The sequence below is a fragment of the Aotus nancymaae genome, unplaced genomic scaffold, assembly GCF_030222135.1.
Source record: "Aotus nancymaae isolate 86718 unplaced genomic scaffold, 86718_ANA_hifiasm-v0.15.2.pri h1tg000028l, whole genome shotgun sequence".
Lineage (NCBI taxonomy): Eukaryota > Metazoa > Chordata > Mammalia > Primates > Aotidae > Aotus > Aotus nancymaae.
Window position 1 is genome coordinate 31834538 of NW_026988441.1, and position 18047 is coordinate 31852584.

The window sequence follows — 18047 nt, forward strand, 5'->3', positions numbered from 1 at the left end:
TAAGTATTTAATAAGCAACTACTACGTGCCAGGTACTGAGCTAGCCAGGGAGGATTGACAGGGTATAAGACAGTCCCTGCACTCCCAGAGCCCACAAAGCATCAGGCCTTTGACCAGGCTATGCCACTGCCTGGTACACCTGACATACTCCCCCAGCACCATCCCCTCTGCCTACCCAGGTCCTTCAAGCCAATCCACTTGAACCAGCCCCTCCCTCCCGGAAGTCACCCCACCCCGACCCCAGGCACTCTGGTCTCTAATTCCTCTTCAAGCACCACACATAACAGAAATATATGTTATAACCACATGGATCACAGAGCCCGGCTCCTGCAGGACCCAGCACAGCCCTAGCTGTTCATGCATTCATTCAACAAACATTTCTTGAGCACCTACTATATGCCTGACTCTGTATTATAAACTGGAGATGCCATGGTGACAGACAGACATCCCTGTCCTGTGGGGCTGCCATTTGGGTGGGGGAGATGGAGAATGAGATTGTCAGTGACTATAACACATAGTTGTTTGGGGAGTGATAAGTGACTGGGGGTGTGGCAGGCAGAGGGAAAGAGAGGTTCCATAAGGGGGGTCTCAAGCATCAGGAGATGGAATTTTGTTTTGTTTTTGTTTTTGTTTTTGTGGGGTTTTTTTGACACAGTCTCTCTCTGTCACCCAGGCTGGAGTGCAGTGGCACAATCTCGGCTCGCTGCAGCCTCCACCTCCAGGGTTCAAGCAATTCTCCTGCCTCAGTCTCCTGAGTGTCTGGGATTACAGGCGCTTGCCACCACACCTAGCTAACTTTTTGTATTTTTAGTAGAGACGGGGTTTCACCATGGTGGTCAGGCTGGTCTCGAACTCCTGACCTCATTATCCTCCTGCATTGGCCTCCCAAAGTGCTGAGATCACAGAGCCACCACACCCAGCCCAGGAGATGGAATTTAAACAGTCAGCCAGGGAAGTCCTCACTGGGAACGTGTCATTTGAGCTAAGTCATAAAGGAGGAGAAAGAGGGAATCAAATGGGATGTGGGGAAAGCATTCCGGAGAGACAGAACAGCCTGTGCAAAGGCCCTGAGGTGGGAGCATCTCAGGCCACAAGAGGAAGTCAGCAAGGGGGAAGTGAGAGGAAGTGAGGTCAGGGACATGACTGGTCAGATCGTGCAGGGCCTTGAGGGCCTCGGGGAGGAATTTGGCTTTGATCCCTGAGTGAGGTGGAAGCCATGGAGAGTTGTAAGCAGAAGCAAAACTTGCCTGACTGGGGTGTTCACAGCGCCCTCTGGTGGCCATGTTCAGTAATGCTCAGCCCTTGCTGCTTCCAGGTGGATCCAATTACCCCCACCCCACCCCAGACAGAGTTTTGCTCTTGTTGCCCAGGCTGGGGTGCAATGGCACGATCTCAGCTCACCACAAACCTCTGTCTCCTGGGTTCAAGCGATTCTCCTGCCTCAGCCTCCCGAATAGCTGGGATTACAGGCGCACGCTGCCATGCCCAGCTAATTTTTGCATTTTTAATAGAGACGGAGTTTCATCATTATTGGTCAGGCTGGTCTCGAACTCCTGCCTCAAGTGATCCACCCGTTTCTGCGTCCCAAAGTGCTGGGATTGCAGGCATGAGCCACCACACCTGTCCTTTTTTTTTTTTTTTTTAGTTTTAGACGGAGTCTCTGTTTCCTAGGTTGAAGTGCAGCGGTGTGATCTCAGCTCACTGCAACCTCAACCTCCGAGATTCAAGTGATTCTCATGCCTCTGTCTTCCGAGTAGCTGGAATTACAGGCACACGCCACCATGCCAAGCTAATTTTTTGTATTTTTAGTAGAGATGGGTTTTGCCATGTTGGTCAGGCTGGTCTCGAACTCCTGACCTCAAGTGATCTGCCTACCTCGGCCTCCCAAAGTGCTGAGGTCACAGGCTTGAGCCAGCACACCTGGCCAGTGTCCACCCCCTGTACCTACCACCAGCCAGACACAGGGCAACACACCCTCATCTTTATGCCTGGGTGACACCAGACATGTGCTGTGGTGTGTCCTGGAGAGGGGCTGGGCCAGAGAACGTTGCTCGTCCAGGCAGAAACATCAGGCCTGGAGAGGGGGACGGGAAGAATTATCCTACCCTGGCAGGGGCCTGGCCATGAGGCAGGAACAGATGTGATGGCAAGGGGTTGGCCCCAGTGTTTAAGAAACCACGTAGCGCCGGGCGTGGTGGTTCAGACCTGTAATCTCAGCACTTTGGGAGGCCGAGGCAGGCGGATCACTAGGTCAGGGTTCAAGACCAGCTAGACCAAATGGTGGAACCCTGTTTCTACTAAAAATGCAGAAGTCAGCCGGTCGTGGTGCCATGTTCCTGTAACCCCAGCTGCTCGGGAGGCTGAGGCAGGAGAATCACTTGAACCCAGGAGGCGGAGGTTGCAGTGGCCTGAGAGGGCACCATTACATTCCAGCCTGGGTGACAGAGTGAGACTTTGTCTCAAAAAAGAAAAAAAAGAAACACATAGCAATGATTTCTCATCCAGGACACACAGGAAAGCAAGGGTATCGGGGGATTAGATCCATCACCAAGAGGGATACAGTCAACCCTGAACTTTTCTGGGGCCGCCTCTAATCTTCTGTAGGACTTGGGGTAAATTTTAAAAGGCACCTTTCCCGTGCGGTAGAGAACCGGCCTAATACAGGGATTTCTGTTAGGATTTGCTGCCATCTGCTGGACAGTTTCATTCACAACATACAAATCTGCACTAGAGAAGAGGTGGGAGGGGCCCTTGTGCAGTGCGCGCCCTGCCCAACCAATGTGGCAGCTGTTGCCTCCCCTGGGTACAGACTCTGCTCCCCAGTGGGCAGTCGTTCGTTTTACCGGGGCTCTGCTGGAACGGGCCAGTAATCCACTGCTCTCTTGCTTTTAACCCCTACAGGTGCTGCGGTATTTTGACTACGTTTTTACAGGCGTCTTTACCTTTGAGATGGTGATCAAGGTGAGTGTACATGCGAAGTGAGAACATGCAGTATTGTTTTGTTTTGTTTTTTTAAGCCAGGCAGAGTGGCTCATGCCTGTAATCCCAACACTTTGGGAGGCCGAGGCGGGCAGATTATTTGAGGTCAGGAGTTCAAGACCAGCCTGGTCAACATGGTGAAACCCTGTCTCTGCTAAAAATACAAAAACTAGCCGGGCGTGGTGGCTCTTGCCTGTAGTCCCAGCTACTCGGGAGGCTGAGGCAGGAGAATTGCTTGAACCCACTTGAGCCAACTTGACCTTGAACCCACTTGACCCTGCTTGAGCCAACGTGGAGGCTGCAGCGAGCCGAGATCATGCCACTACACTCCAGCCTGGGTGACAGAGTGAAACTCTGTCTCAAAAAATAAAAGTGCAGAGAGCCAGAGTTCCAGGACATCCTGAGCCTTCAAGAATGCCCCCCTCTAGAGGAGGAGTCTGCCAGAGGATTAGAAATGCCGGGTGTGTTTGAGGCTCAGCAAGGAGACTGGTGTGGCTTCGCCGAGTGTGAGAAGAGGGGAAACAAAGGCAGAGAGATGAGAACAGGGAGGTGAGGAGCACCTTGTGCAGGGGGTCACAGAGAGGGCTCTTTGGCTTTGACTTTAAGTGAGGTGAGAGCCATAGAGGGTTCCGAGCAGAGGAGGGATTTGACCCAGGTGTTCACAGGTGCCCTCTGACATGTGTGGGAAGCAGAGGACCTGTAAGCAGGTGATCACACTGGTCCCCGTGGACGATGACGGGGACAGGATCAGGCTGGTGACCAAAGAAGAGGTGAGATGTGGACAGATTCTTGGAAGGTTCTGGAATCAGAGCCAGTGAGCTTTGCAGATGGAGCCAATGAGGGATCTGGGACAAAGAGGCATCAAACAGGACCCCAAGGTTTGGATGTAAGAACCGGCAAGCCAGAGCTGCCTTCCATCAGGCAGAGGGGCCGCCTCTCATGGAGCAGGGGCTCCCCACTCCTCCCCGGAGTCCTCTGGCCACCGCCCATCCCTGCAGGATGAGGCGACCTCATTGGCTTCCCTGCCTCTCCCCAAGAGGTTAGGGAGTGGGTGGCAACACCCCAGGGTGGGGATCAGGCGGGGGTTCTGAGCACCCTCTCTTCTCCCCCACAGATGATCGACCTGGGGCTCGTCCTGCATCAGGGTGCCTACTTCCGCGACCTCTGGAATATTCTCGACTTCATAGTGGTCAGTGGGGCCCTGGTAGCCTTTGCCTTCACGTAAGTCTCCTCGCAAGGCCTCCACTGGCCTCTTTTCCCCCAACCCCCGGCCTGGGGGCCACCCATCAGATCAGGGGACGTGTTCTCAGGGTTCAGGGACGGGGTGTGTGGGCTCTGGGGACGAGGGAGAGATCAGCATGCCACCAGGAGAGCTTCGATTGGCTTTTTGCATGACAGCCGTGGAGGAAGAAGGAGAAGGGACCCCCCCACGTACCTTCTACCTCCTCACACAGCAGCGGGCCTCAGCCACGCCACCAGCCTCTTGCTGTGCTGCTTTCTGTAGACTAGCTTCGCCGGAACATGTCATTCCCCTACTGCTCCACACGTGCCGCCCAAGCCGCTGTCTCTTTGGGGAGTCCCTAAAGAGACGATCAGGAAATGAATGTGCATGAGAATTCTGACCCCCTCCCTGTGCCTGACGGCCCCGTAGCTGTAGGCCTGGTGATTCCCTTTGTGTGTCTTTCGCTTCTCCCAGTCGTCCTGGGTTTCTCTGCCCTCTGAAAGGCCGTGTGCCATCCTGGGGCTCCACCGTGGTGCCCTAGTTGGAGGCAGCCATTTCGGGATGGCACCCAAGCACTTAGTCATCCCAAGATGGCCCCGGAGTTCTGGGCTCTCATTCCAAGATGGCTTCTGAATTTGAGGTGGCCATTCTTAGATGGTCCCTGAGTTCCAAGGTGGCCTTCAAGTTCTGGGTGGCCATTCCAAGATGGCCACCAAGTTCTAGGAAGCCATTGCAAAATGGCCCCTGAGTTCCAGGGTGGCCCCCAAGTTCTGGGCAACCATTCCAAGGTGGCATTTAAGTTCTGGGCGGCTGTTCCAAGATGGCCCCTGAGTTCTGGGCTCTCGTGCCAAGATGGCTTCTGAATTCTGGATGGCCATGCTTTCATGGTCCCTGAGTTCCAAGGTGGCCTTCAAGTTCTGGGTGGCCATTCCAAAATGGCCCCCATGTTCTAGGAAGCCATTGCAAGATGGCCTCTGAGTTCTGGGCTGCCATGCCAAGATGGCTTCTGAATTCTGGATGGCCATGCTTACATGGTCCCTGAGTTCCAAGGTGGCCTTCAAGTTCTGGGTAGCCATTCCAAGATGGTCCCCAAGTTTTGGGTGGTTATTCTAAGACGGCCCCCAAGTTCTGGGCAGCCATTTCGAGGTGGCACCCTCGTTCTGGGTAACCATTCCAAGACGGTGCCCAACTTCCAGGGCAGCCATTTCAAAATGGCCCCCAGGTTCTGGGTGACTATTTCAAGATGGCACTCAATAGCTGAGTGGCCATTAGCACTTAGGACCCTGATAGCAGATGTAACAGTACATTCCTGAAGTTGTAGACATTTGGAGCAGGATGAAAAACATCTAATAAGTCTCTAATCGAGAAACAACTCTTGGGGACCCCGGCTGTGCCCACCATGGTGGATTATTCCCTGAAAGGTTTTGGAAGGATCTTGACCTACTCACTCCCACTGAGAAATCCGGGGCTTCCTCCTGTGCCTCTGCCTCCAGGCTCCCTCCTCAGCCCATCTGGAGGGACCCTTGAACGGTCTCCGTGACCAGTGAGGACTTGGTTTGTCAGGAGGGCCAGAGTGGTGGCCCATTTCCAGCTGAAGACCTATAAAATAGGCCACACTTAGATTCTTCTCTGGGAACACAGTGAGGTGAGGTTGTGTTAGAACAAGAAATCTCCCGAGTGTCTGGATGCACGCCTCAGAGCTGGAGGAGATGTCACGGAGGTCGGGAGGCTGGTTGTGCCTCTTTCTCTTTCTCCTTCACTCCTTCCTCCTCTTTCTCCCTTTTCCCTTTTTCTTCACTTGCTCTTCTTTTCTTTTTCTCTCTCTCCTGCTCCCCCTCCCCTCCTCCTTCCCTCTCCTCAGAGTTCTTCAGTATCTATTTGACTACTACAGTAATCGAAGAGATTGCTTTAAAAAAAAAAAAAAAAAAGGCCGGGCGCGGTGGCTCACGCCTGTAATCCCAGCACTTTGGGAGGCCGAGGCGGGTGGATCACGAGGTCAAGAGATCGAGACCATCCTGGTCAACATGGTGAAACCCCGTCTCTACTAAAAATACAAAAAATTAGCTGGGCATGGTGGCGCGTGCCTGTAGTCCCAGCTACTCAGGAGGCTGAGGCAGGAGAATTGCCTGAACCCAGGAGGCGGAGGTTGCGGTGAGCCAAGATCGCGCCATTGCACTCCAGCCTGGGTAATAAGAGCGAAACTCCGACTCAAAAAAAAAAAAAAAAAAAAAAAAAAAAAAAAAAGCTGGCTGGGCAAGTGGCTCACACCTGTAATCCCAGCACTTTGGGAAGCTGAGACAGGCAGATTGCTTTGAGCCCAGGAGGTCGAGACCAGCCTGGGTAACATAGGGAGACCCCATCTCTACAAAAAAAAAAACACACACACACACACACACACACACTAGCCAGGCATCATGGTGGCATGGCTGTAGTAACAGCCACACAGGAGGCTGAGGTGGGAGAATCCCTTGAGCCCAGGAGGTCGAGACTGCAGTGAGCCAAAATTGCGCCATTGCACTCCAGTCTGGGGAACACAGGAAGAGCCCATCTCAAAACAATAAAAATTTAAAAAATTAAAAATCAGTGAACTAGCTATTTAGGTTATGATTGCGTTATATGGTTACTGAATAATTTTAATAGTGATAATAATTTTAATGATTACCAAAGAAACAGGTTGAGCGAGCTGTTCTGTGTGTTTAAAAGTAAATAAATAGAAAAAACAAAATACAGTGCACAGCACATTAGGGGACAAACATCGCAACAAATAACACAAGGAGCCCGTGTCCTCAAGATATAAAAAGCAGTTACAAATCACTAAGAAACACTAGTCCTCAGTAGATAAATGGCAAAGGACGTAAAGAGAAACCTCACAGAATGCTGGCAGCTAGTAGAACTGGACGGTAGGTCAGCCTCACTGGAATTCAGAGAAACGTAAAATAAAAATGAGATACAATTTGTTCCGTATCAAATTAGCACTGTTTTCCACCCCCAAAAAATGATTGTTTTAGCTAATCACAGTGTGCATAAGAATGTATTATAATAGACCGGGCACAGTGGCTCGCACCTGTAATCCTAGCACTTTGGGAGGCCAGGGCAGGCGGATCACCTGAGGTCAAGAGTTCAAGACCAGCCTGGCCAACATAACAAAAATACAAAAATTCTCTACTAAAAATACAAAAATTATCCAGGTATAGTGGCACATGCCTGTAATCCCAGCTACTCGGGAGGCTGGGGCAGGAGAATCGCTTGGACCTGGGAGACAGAGACTGCAGTGACCCAAGATTGTGCCACTGCACTCTAGCCTGGGCGACAGAGCAAGGCTCCATCTCAAAAAAAAAAAAAAAAAAAAATATTATAACAAAATGTGCTTTTCTCTTTTTCTCTCCCTCCATCACCTATTTGAGCAGGTCCTTCAAAGTGTCAGGTAGACATCAGGCTAGACTCTAAGAAAATTTGAATCCTGAAAAGCCAAAATATCTTACCACCCTCAGCCTCAAGTGAATCCTTTACGGAAGTATCCTAAGGGTTTCTCCAGCCCTCTGCCTCTCACCCCTTCCCTCTCCTCTCCCCTGCTTTTCCTTCTCCCTCTTTCTCTTCCCCCTTTCCCCTCTCTTCCTCTCTCTCCTTCCCTCTCTCTGTCTCTTTCTGTCTCTCTCCTTTTTCCTTCTGCTTGCTTTCTCCTCTTACCCCTCTCAGTTTCTATTTTCCTCTTCCTCTCTTCCTCTCTCACTTCCCGCACTGCTAGTGACCCTGGCCTATGTCCTTGGGTGATGTGAGCCTCCCCTAAACCGTGCAGCTTGGAGAGAGCTGACCCTCTGTCATTGTTTTGGCATCGGGGACTTGTGCTAAAAATACAAAAACTGGCTGGCCATGGTGGGGGGCATCTGTAATTCCAGCTACGCAGGAGACTGATGCAGGAGAATCGCTTGAACCCAGGAGGTGGAGGTTGCAGTGAATCAAGATTACGCCACTGCACTCCAGCCTGGGTGACGGAGCAAGACTCCATCTCAAAAAAAAAAAAAAAAAAAATAGCAGAATGATTCTTTGTGTTACAAAAGAATCTGCCATAGAGAGTTTCTTTTTTTATTATCATTTCTGAGTTTTCTTTTTAAATATCAAGTTGGCTGGGCGCAGTTGCTCATACCTGTAATCCTAGCACTTTGGGAGGCCGAGACAGGTGGATCATGAGGTCAGAAGTTCAAGACCAGCGTGACCAACATGGTGAAACCCTGTCTCTACTAAAAATACAAAAATTAGCTGGATATGGTGGTATGCACCTGTAATCCCAGCTACTCAGGAAGCTGAGGCATGAGAATCACTTGAACCTGGGAGGCAGAGGTTGTAGTGAGCCAAGATCGCACCACTGCACTCCAGCCTGGGTGACGGAGTGAGACTCCATCTCAAAAAACAAAAAAAACAAGTTATACCAGGGCGTTCAGATTTGGCCTACAGCTCACAGAAATTTGGCAGCCTGTTTGCAGAGTCAAGCTTTTACATTGTTCTTGTAAAATTAGTACAGGCATAAAGCCACTCTGCGCCCTTGAAAATCCATTTTGAGTGTTGTTGTTATTTTAATTCTTACACAAGAAAATGATCCGGATAGGGATTTCAGGCCATCCTGTCAGCCCTGGCAGGCTCGTAGATTGTGCAGGAACTGGGAGGTGTGAGATTTTGCCAGTGAGATTCTGGCAAGTGTCTGGGACTCTCCCAGAGCTTTGGAACAGCCGACGGCCATGAGTCCAACAGGGAGCATCTTTATATAACAGTGAGAGGTATGGGAAAGGAGGCCCTGAGACCTCACCCCTACCTCATCCTCCCCACCCCACTGTCAAGAGTCCATCTGATGCTGCTGTTCCTCCCCCAGGGCAGGGCTGCAGGCCCAGCACAGCTGGTCAGGTGCCTTGATCAAGCCATTCCTGCACGCCTAAGCACCAAATTGCTAGAAAGCCAGAATAGGCACTACTACTCAAGCTGCTGCTTTTTCCCCCCAAGAAAAGTTTTGGACTCTTCCCCTGGTTACAGGTTTCTGGCCTCTTTTGCCTGAGAAGGTCTCTCACCCTATGAGGACTTGGCTTATTGTCTTTCCTCGTCATCAGATAGTTGGCACGTTGGAAGGAGCGTGGGATGCTCTGAGGTTCTCAACCTGAGTGCTGAACCCACCCCGCACCCGACCAGGTCCTCTGCTTCTCTCCTTTCTGGTCTTTTAACTTGCTTTGTCTGTCCTGTGTGCACATCTCCTCATAGACAAGGCTGAGAACCCCAGCAAGTATTAGACTGACCTTCCTGTTTGAGGAAAAGGTCCCTGCAGCTCTGTTTGATTTCTCTAGACGTGCAAGTCCTTTAGCCTGTCTGTGCCTCGGTTTTTCCCTTCTAGATGAGGAAACTGTGGCCCAGAGGGACCGTGGAGGAAAATAAGCCCAGCAAGATCGCTGCGGTTGGGTTGAGCTGTCAGATGCTGCCCATCTCCCAGCCCTGCATACGGAGGCTCACAGCGGGCAGAATGATACACTCAGCAGCCCAGCCGGCCTGCATTCTTTGAGGTCCTGGCGGGGCTGCAAGATCCAGGGGAAGGGAGCGTAAGGTTGCTCTCTTCCTTGTTGAAAGGAATCTTGCTATTCTGGCCCGTTGGGGTCAAAGCAAGGATTCTCCCCGCAGTGCTGTGATCGTGGCCCCGTCTCTGATATGGGAAAAAACTATCCCTGTGGTCCCACCAAGGGATGTGTTGAAGCTCTCCTGAAGGTGTCCACCCCTCCTGCACCTCACCCAAATATCTGTGTGTGTGTGTGTGTGTGTGTGTGTGTGTGTGTCCTGCTCAATTCACTGACTGTGTCCCACGCGTCCATCTGTCCACCATAAACGCACCGTTTCATGAGCCATCACACATCGTATCACGCTCTGTGCCCATGCATTGGGGCAGCCAACTGACATTTCTCAGCAGCTGGCGGTTCATGATCCTGCCCTCACTGCCAAGAGTCCATCTGGCGCGGCTGCTCCTCCCCCAAAGGCAGGACCGCAGCTGGCAGAGCACCTTGATCAAGCTGCTCCTGCATATCCAGGAGCCAGACTGTCGGGAAGCCAAAGATGGAGCCCTCAGCTGCTATCTTTTGATCCTCATCTTCAAAACAGCCCCCACCCTGAAAACATTCTTTTTCTTGCATATGATGAAATGGAAAGAAGATTAGAGGGCAAGAGACCCACTCCTGGGTTTGAATCTCAGTCTGTCTGTCTTCCTCGCTGTGTGCCTGCCCTTGGGCAAGTCACTCTTTTTCTCTAAGCCTCAGCTTCCTTATCTGGAAAATGGGCATCATGGTGCCAGCTTCCCACAGGCAAATGCAATGATGTTCAGAAGACTCCCGTCTTAAACCTAAAGTCAGCAGACGGGGCAAAAATCACTATCATTGGCCGGGTGCAGTGGCTCACACCTGTAATCCCAGCGCTTTGGGAGGCCAAAGTGGGCCGATCACAAGGTCGGGGGTTTGAGACCAGTGTGGCCAACATGGTGAAACCCCGTCTCTATTAAAAATACAAAAACAAGCTGGGTGTGGTGGCTACTCGGGAGGCGGAGACAAGGGAACCGCTTGCACTCGGGAGGCAAAGGTTGCCGTGAGCCAAGACTGCACCATTGTGCTCCAGCCTGGGCGACAGAGCAAGACGCCATCTCAAAAAGAAAATCACTATCATTGAAAACTCCCTCAGTCATTCCTAAGGAAGGTGGGTATGGTGGCTCTTGCCTGTAGTCCCAGCTACTTGGTAGGCTGAGGTGGGAGAATCACTTGAGTCAGGAAGTTCAAGGCCGCAGTGAGCCATGATCACGCCACTGCACTCCAGCCTGGGTGACAGAGCAAGACCCCGTCTCTAAAAATATAAAATAAGTCCGGGCATGGTGGCTCACGCCTGTAATCTCAACACTTTGGGGTGGGTGGATCACCTAAGTCAAGGAGTTTGAGACCAGCCTGACCAACATGGCAAAACCCTGTCTCTACTAAAATACAAAATTAGCCGGGCGTGGTGGCCAGCACCTGTAATCCCAGCTACTTGGGAAGCTGAGGCAGGAGAACCACTTGAACCCGGGAGGCGGAGGTTGCAGTGAGCTGAGATTGCAATGCTGCACTCCAGCCAGGGTGACGAAACAAGACTCTGTCTTGAAAAGAAGGTAAAATCTATACGATTCTAGGTATGCAGTAATTCCTAGATATACTGAGTTTGAGAACCCCAAGTCAGAATACAGGAAAAAGAGATGAGGGGGTGTAGAAGAGAATCCAATGGGAATATTTGTAGGCATTTGAACCATTCTGTGTTGTAAAAAATATATATATCACTAGCTTGGCACAGTGGCTCACACGTGTAATCCCAGCACTTTGGGAGGCTGAGGTGGGCAGATCACCTGAGGTCGGGAGTTCGAGGCCAGCCTGACTAACGTGGAGAAACTCCATCTCTACTAAAAATACAAAATTAGCCGGGCATGGTAGTGCGTGCCTGTAATCCCAGCTACTCAGGAGGCTGAAGCAGGAGAATCGCTTGAACCTGGGCAGTGAAGGTTGTGGTTAGCCAAGATCGAAACTCTGTCTCAAAAAAAAAAAAAAAAAATCACTAACTTCCAAACGGGTTGTGGATGGAAAATTCCATAGAGTCTTTGGTGACAGGGTTTCCACCATTCTGATGGTGGTCAGGTGTGTCTAACCTGAACCTCCGGTCATTGTTGAGGGCTCCTAATGAACCCCAAGCCTAATTCCAATGACGAGTCACGAGAGGACTCACTGTCCAGTGCTCACGGCTTTCTCCAGCCCTGCATTTGCTCAGAGGACTTGAGAGTTGCTTCGAATTCCATCCCCAGTCAGAGCTCTTCGTTGACCCTGCCTTCATAAAGAGCAAACCAAGGCCATAGCTATTAATGAAACATCAGAATTCCACAGACCCGGGTGGTTTATTTGCTTGTTTGTTTGAAGAGACAGTCTTGCCCAGGACATGGTGATTCACACCTGTAATCCCAGCACTCTTGGAGGCCTGGGCAGGAGGATCATTTGAGCCCAGGCGTTTGAGACTAGCCTGGGCAACATAATGAGACCCCCGTCTCTAGGAAACATAGAAAAATTCACCTGTATTTCCAGCTACTTGGGAGGCTAAGGTGGGAAAATCACCTGAGCTCCGGAGGTCGAGGCTGCAGTGAGCCGATATCCCGCTATGGCACTCCAGCCTGGGTGCTCAAAAAAAAGAGAGAGAGAGAGAGGGTCCCCTTGTGTTGCCTAGGCGGGTCTCGAACTCCTGGCCTCAAGCGATCTTCCCAACTTGGCCTCCCAAAGTGCTGGGATTATAGGTGTGAGCCACCGCACCCAGTCTGGGCCTGTTTTGCAGATGAGGATAATGAGAGGCAGAGTTAGGATTCAAACCGAGGTCCCCTCAACTCCAAAGCTCACAGCCTTTAAGACATTCTAAAACCTTGCAGCTCCGCAACGCCTGGAGAAGAGCGGTGTCTCCGGCTCTTGGCAGTGACTTTCTGCGGCGAATTCGCCTTTGGTAACTGACAGCTTCGCAGCTGTCCGGCTACTTGGAAATTTGGCTTTCTTGGGTGCTGTTGGCAGTGCCGGGGGCCTGCCAAGGGTGGGGGACTGAACGGAGGTAGGGGCGGCTTCCAGATGGAAGGATGGACACCGGCCGGCGCCATGAGCCTGAGTCTGCCCCCACTACTCCCCGGGCGGGACTCAGGGGTGCGTGTGTACGTGCGTGTTCTGTGTTCTTTCTTCTGAGGCCGCTTACGATCTGTCTCTCCTTCCGATGCCACATCACCAGGAGCAGTACACGGTAAAGTGTCTCTCTCTCTCTCTCTCTCTCATTCCGTCTCTCGTGACCTGTGACCTGGTGCAGCCTTGTTAGTTCTGGGCCTGTTTCCGTGGCCTCGTGTCCTTGCCACCGCTGTCCTGTTGCTTAGAATGACCAGAACACACTCACCGGGAAGGAGGCATTTCAAAGGGTCTTGCTGATCCCTCTGCCCATGCCCCACCAGTTCCTGCAGAGAACAGAAGGGGCAGAGGTTCTGTTTCAGTAGGTGAGCTGGGTGGAGCAGTTATCAGAAGCAACGAAAATGAGCCGGACACGGCGGCTCACGCCTGTAATTCCAGCGTTCTGGGAACCCAAGGCGCATGGATCACTTGATGTCAAGAGTTTGAAACCAGTCTGGCCAACGTGGTAAAACCCCATCTCTACCAAAAATGCAAAAAATTAGCCGGGCGTGGTGGCGCGCACCTGTAATCCCAGCTACTTAGGAGGCTGAGGCAGGAGAATTGCTCGAACCCGGGAGGTGGATGTTGCAGTGAGCTGGCTCACGCCACTGCGCTCCAGCCTGGGTGACAGAGTGAGACTCAGTCTCAAAAAAAAATTTAAAGAATAAAGTGGCCATGGAATACATGCAGAACGCCACGGAGATGTGTTCCCAACTGTCAGTTGTTTGGGACATCAAGATTTTAGCCAGTCCATGTGCAACCTGGAGGTACCGTTGCCTGACGTTTTTTTCCACCAACACATATTCCAAACTTCGATTTCAAAAGGAAACTTTAGCCAGGTGCAGTGGCTCATGCTTCTAGTCCCAGCCATTTGGGAGGCTGAGGCCAGAGGATCGCTTGAGCCCAGGAGTTGGAGGCTGTGGTGAGCTACGATTGCACCACTGCACTCCATCCAGCCTGGGTGAGAGTGAGACCCCATCTTTCTAATAAAAAAATTAAAATAAAAACAAATTTAAAAAAAGGAAACTACATTATCCACTCGCAACCAGTATTGCTAAGCTTAGATGAATCTGCAACTGCAGAAGTAAATCTAACAGAACTCAGACAATTGCTGCCTTCGCGCTGGGCTCTGTTAAAAGGGAAATTATTAAGTGTTAGGGAGGTGTTAAAGACCTATTAGCATCTGCCTGAGGCTCCCTTTCTCGTGCAAGCAGAAAGTCTGAAAGATACGTGGAAAGGGTTATGTCCCTCTGTGATCCATTCAATCCATGCCCCTGTTCTGCCTAAAATTATCTCAGTGACTGTCTAACATGTGTCTTGCACTTGGGGGCATGGCCTTGAGATGATGATGATGTTGGTTTTAAAAAGAAAAAAAAATGTTTGGACTGCTGAATCCCGGAGTATGTCTGTGACTAGCAGGCTTAAAATACAGCTCTCTTCTTTGTTCCCTGAAAACCGAAAGAAAAGAGTCCTTTAAAAAGCAAATGGTGGCCGGGCGCTGTGGCTCACGCCTGTAATCCCAGCACTTTGGGAGGCCGAGGCGGGTGGATCACGAGGTCAAGAGATCGAGACCATCCTGGCCAACATGGTGAAACCCCGTCTCTACTAAAAAAAAAATACAAAAATTAGCTGGGCATGGTGGCCCGTGCCTATAGTCCCAGCTACTCAGGAGGCTGAGGCAGGAGAATTGCCTGAACCCAGGAGGCGGAGGTTGCGGTGAGCCGAGATCGCGCCATTGCACTCCAGCCTGGGTAACAAGAGCGAAACTCCGTCTCAAAAAAAAAAAAAAAAAAAAATGGGGCCGGGCGCGGTGGCTCACGCCTGTAATCCGAGCACTTTGGGAGGCCGAGGCGGGTGGATCACGAGGTCAAGAGATCAAGACCATCCTGGCCAACATGGTGAAACCCCGTCTCTACTAAAAAAAAAATACAAAAATTAGCTGGGCATGGTGGCGCACGCCTCTAGTCCCAGCTACTCGGGAGGCTGAGGCAGGAGAATTGCTTGAACCCGGGAGGCGGAGGTTGCAGTGAGCCGAGATCGCGCCACTGCACTCCAGCCTGGCACCTGGTGACAGAGCAAGACTCTGTCTCACACACACAAAAAAGCAAATGGTGTGAAGAGTGATGTTTTTGCTCCTTGATGCCAAGACACATCGTGATGGGGGTGTCTGGGGCAGCTCTGCTCGTGACGCAGGAGGTCACTGCAGGGAGATGTTTGCTAGGTGACCTTCCCACCCAAAGACTCAACCTGGAGGTATCCAAGTGTCCTGACACCACATTCCAGGTGCAGGCTAGGGGCTGGGACAGGGATCAAGATTAAAGGGGAAACGGCCGGGCGAAGTGGCTCACACCTGTAATCCCAGCACTTCGGGAGGCCGAGGCCAGTGGATTGCTTGAGGTCAGGAGTTCAAGACCAGCCTGGCCAACACGGTGAAATCCTGTCTCTACTAAAATACAAAAATTAGCTACTCGGGAGGCTGAGGCAGGAGAATCACTTGAACCCAGGAGGTGGAGGGTGCAGTGAGCCGAGATCGCACCACTGCACTCCAGCCTGAGCGATACAACAAGACTTCATCTCAAAAAAGAAAAAAATAGATTAAAAGGAAAAGAAACACAGAGAAGAATAAAGTACAATGTAAGCCTTTGAAGAGTTTTCTGTCTAAAACCGGAGACCGAAGAAAGAAATAAAGATCAGTGGCCCACACCTGTAGTCCCAGCACTTGGAGAGGCTGAGGTGGGTGGATCACAAGGTCAGGAGTTCAAGACCAGCCTGGCCAAGATGGTGAAACCCTGTCTCTATTTAAAAAAATTTTTTTATTAGCTGGGCATGGTGGCAGGTGTCTGTAATCCCAGCTATTCAGGAGACTGAGGCAGAGAATTGCTTGAACCCGGGAGGTGGAGGTTGAAGTGAGCTGAGATTGCACCACCGCACTCCAGCCTTGGCGAGAGTGAGACTCCATCTCCAAAAAAAAAGGAAAAAGAGAAAGAAACAACCATTGACTCCGAAACAGCATATAGGACATAGGGGCTGGCAGGAGCCAGAGGCAGGCAGTCAGGGAAGACTGTCTGAGGGAGCAACATGAAATTCGGACTTTGGGGACCGGGTAGTTCTGTGACTAGAGAAGCAGAGGAAGGGCATTTCTAGCAGCAGGAACAGTATATGCAGAAGCGGACAGAGGCAAAAGAATTGTGACTGGGGCTGGAGATAGCCATAAATGGGAGCGCAAGATGAAGGTAAGTTGGGCTAAGTTTCGAAGAGCCTTGAATGCCATGCCCGGAAGTTTGCACCTGCTCTTCTAAGAATTCAGGTGCTCCAGAAGAATTCTGAGCAGGAGACAGAGTGACATGGGCACTTTGCATAAAAGATGGAAGAAGGGCCGGGCGCGGTAGCTCATGCCTGTAATCGCAGCACTTTGGGAGGCCGAGGCGGGTGGGTCACAAGGTCAGGAGATCGAGACCATCCTGGCCAACGTGATGAAACCTAAAAATACAAAAAATTAGCCTGGCATGGTGGCATATGCCTGTAGTCCCAGCTACTCGGGAGGCTGGGGCAGGAGAACTGCTTGAACCCAGGAGGCAGAGGTTGCAGTGAGCCGAGATCGTGCCACCGCACTCCGGCCTGAACAACAGAGTGAGACTCCATCTCAAAAAAAAAAAAAAAAGATGGAGAGAGACAGGGAATGCGGAGAAAGTTGGGAGATGGATGATGGGGGTCTGACCTAAGATGGCAGCCAGGAACGGACAGATGGCGGGACGTCCAGGAAGGTGACCCACTGGGGATGGGGATAGAAGGAGGGAGTTGAGCACAACGTTGAACGTGACCCTCAGGAGGGTTCTGGTTTGCACAACTGGATGGGTGATGAGTGCCATGAACCACAAGCTGTTCATGGTCCCACCCCGTCCCCTCCTCTTGGGGGACCTGAGTCATGGTTGGCCAAGGGTGTCATGGCATCTCTGGGGTCTGCATTGCTGAGCTCAGTTCCAACAGGCCTTGGACTGAACTTCTGCACGGTCCTCTCTGCCAGAGATGGGCTCAGAGCCCCGTGGAACAATGCAGCAGAGACCATGGCGGCAGCCACGTCAGCATCTGAAAGGAGTAGACCGTGTTATTTTCTCTCCTGCAAGCTCGGGGAATACGGTGGGGGAGGGGAGATTTGGTATAAGGGCCGCTTTAAGGTCTTCCAGAATCCCATTGGAAGGGGGAGGAAATCTCATTTTTTAAGAGCCCACTGATACCACCTTTAAAAAGAACACACGGGAGGCACTGAACTGCTGGACCGAGGGCTTTTTTGAAAATGGGTGTGACCAGGCGCAGAGGCTCACGCCTGTGAGCTCAGCACTTTGGGAGGGCGAGGTGGGCAGATTGCTCGAGCTCAGGAGTTTGAGACCAGCCTGAGCAACATGGCAAAACCCCATCTCTACCAAAAAAAACACAAAACAATTAGCCAGGCATGGTAGCGTGTGCCTGTAGTCCCACCTACTTGGGAGGCTGAGGTGAGAGGATGGCTTTAGTCCAGGAGGCGGAGGTTGCAGTGAGCTGAGATCGTGCCACTGCACTCCAGCCTTGGTGACAGAGCCAGACCTTGCCTTAAAAAAAAAAAAAAAAAGCTGGGAAGAAAACGGGGGGAATCAGCCAACCCCCTTGAACCCCCTTGTACTGGGTCTCAGGGCCACCTCCTGTAACTGATCAGGCCCAGCCAGACGACAAAGGGCCCTCACCCAACCCCGGGACCAGAAACCCAAAAAGCCACCTACTTCCTGGTTCCCGAGCCTGAGCTTAACAGGTGAAATGGACCTCTCTTCACCAGGAAGGGCAGGACTGTGCCAAGCTCACCCCAGACTTCTAGGCCTGGGAGGGTAGGGGCCTGTGGACCTGTGGGCTGCCCCCTACCCAGCCTGACCTCTGCTTCCTCTCTTCCCTTCTCCCCACCCTAATATTCCTCCACAGTGGCAATAGCAAAGGAAAAGACATCAACACGATTAAATCCCTCCGTGTCCTCCGGGTGCTACGACCTCTTAAAACCATCAAGCGATTGCCAAAGCTCAAGGTGAGACTGGAATATGGTGGGGTGGGGTGGGGGGACTGTCCGGGTTGTGTACAGTTGAGCAAGTTGCACACTGCTCAAGGAC

General features: G+C 51.6%; 1 protein-coding gene across 1 annotated transcript in view; it reads left to right on the forward strand.

Annotated features, from left to right (window-relative positions):
- The window catches only part of CACNA1A (calcium voltage-gated channel subunit alpha1 A), a 298241-nt gene that overhangs the window by 226653 nt on the left and 53541 nt on the right, over positions 1-18047 (forward strand). The window contains exons 23-25 of the mRNA XM_064381775.1: positions 2902-2961; positions 4094-4200; positions 17866-17965. Coding sequence (XP_064237845.1) covers positions 2902-2961; positions 4094-4200; positions 17866-17965 — 267 coding nt within the window. The remainder of the gene's footprint in view (positions 1-2901; positions 2962-4093; positions 4201-17865; positions 17966-18047) is intronic.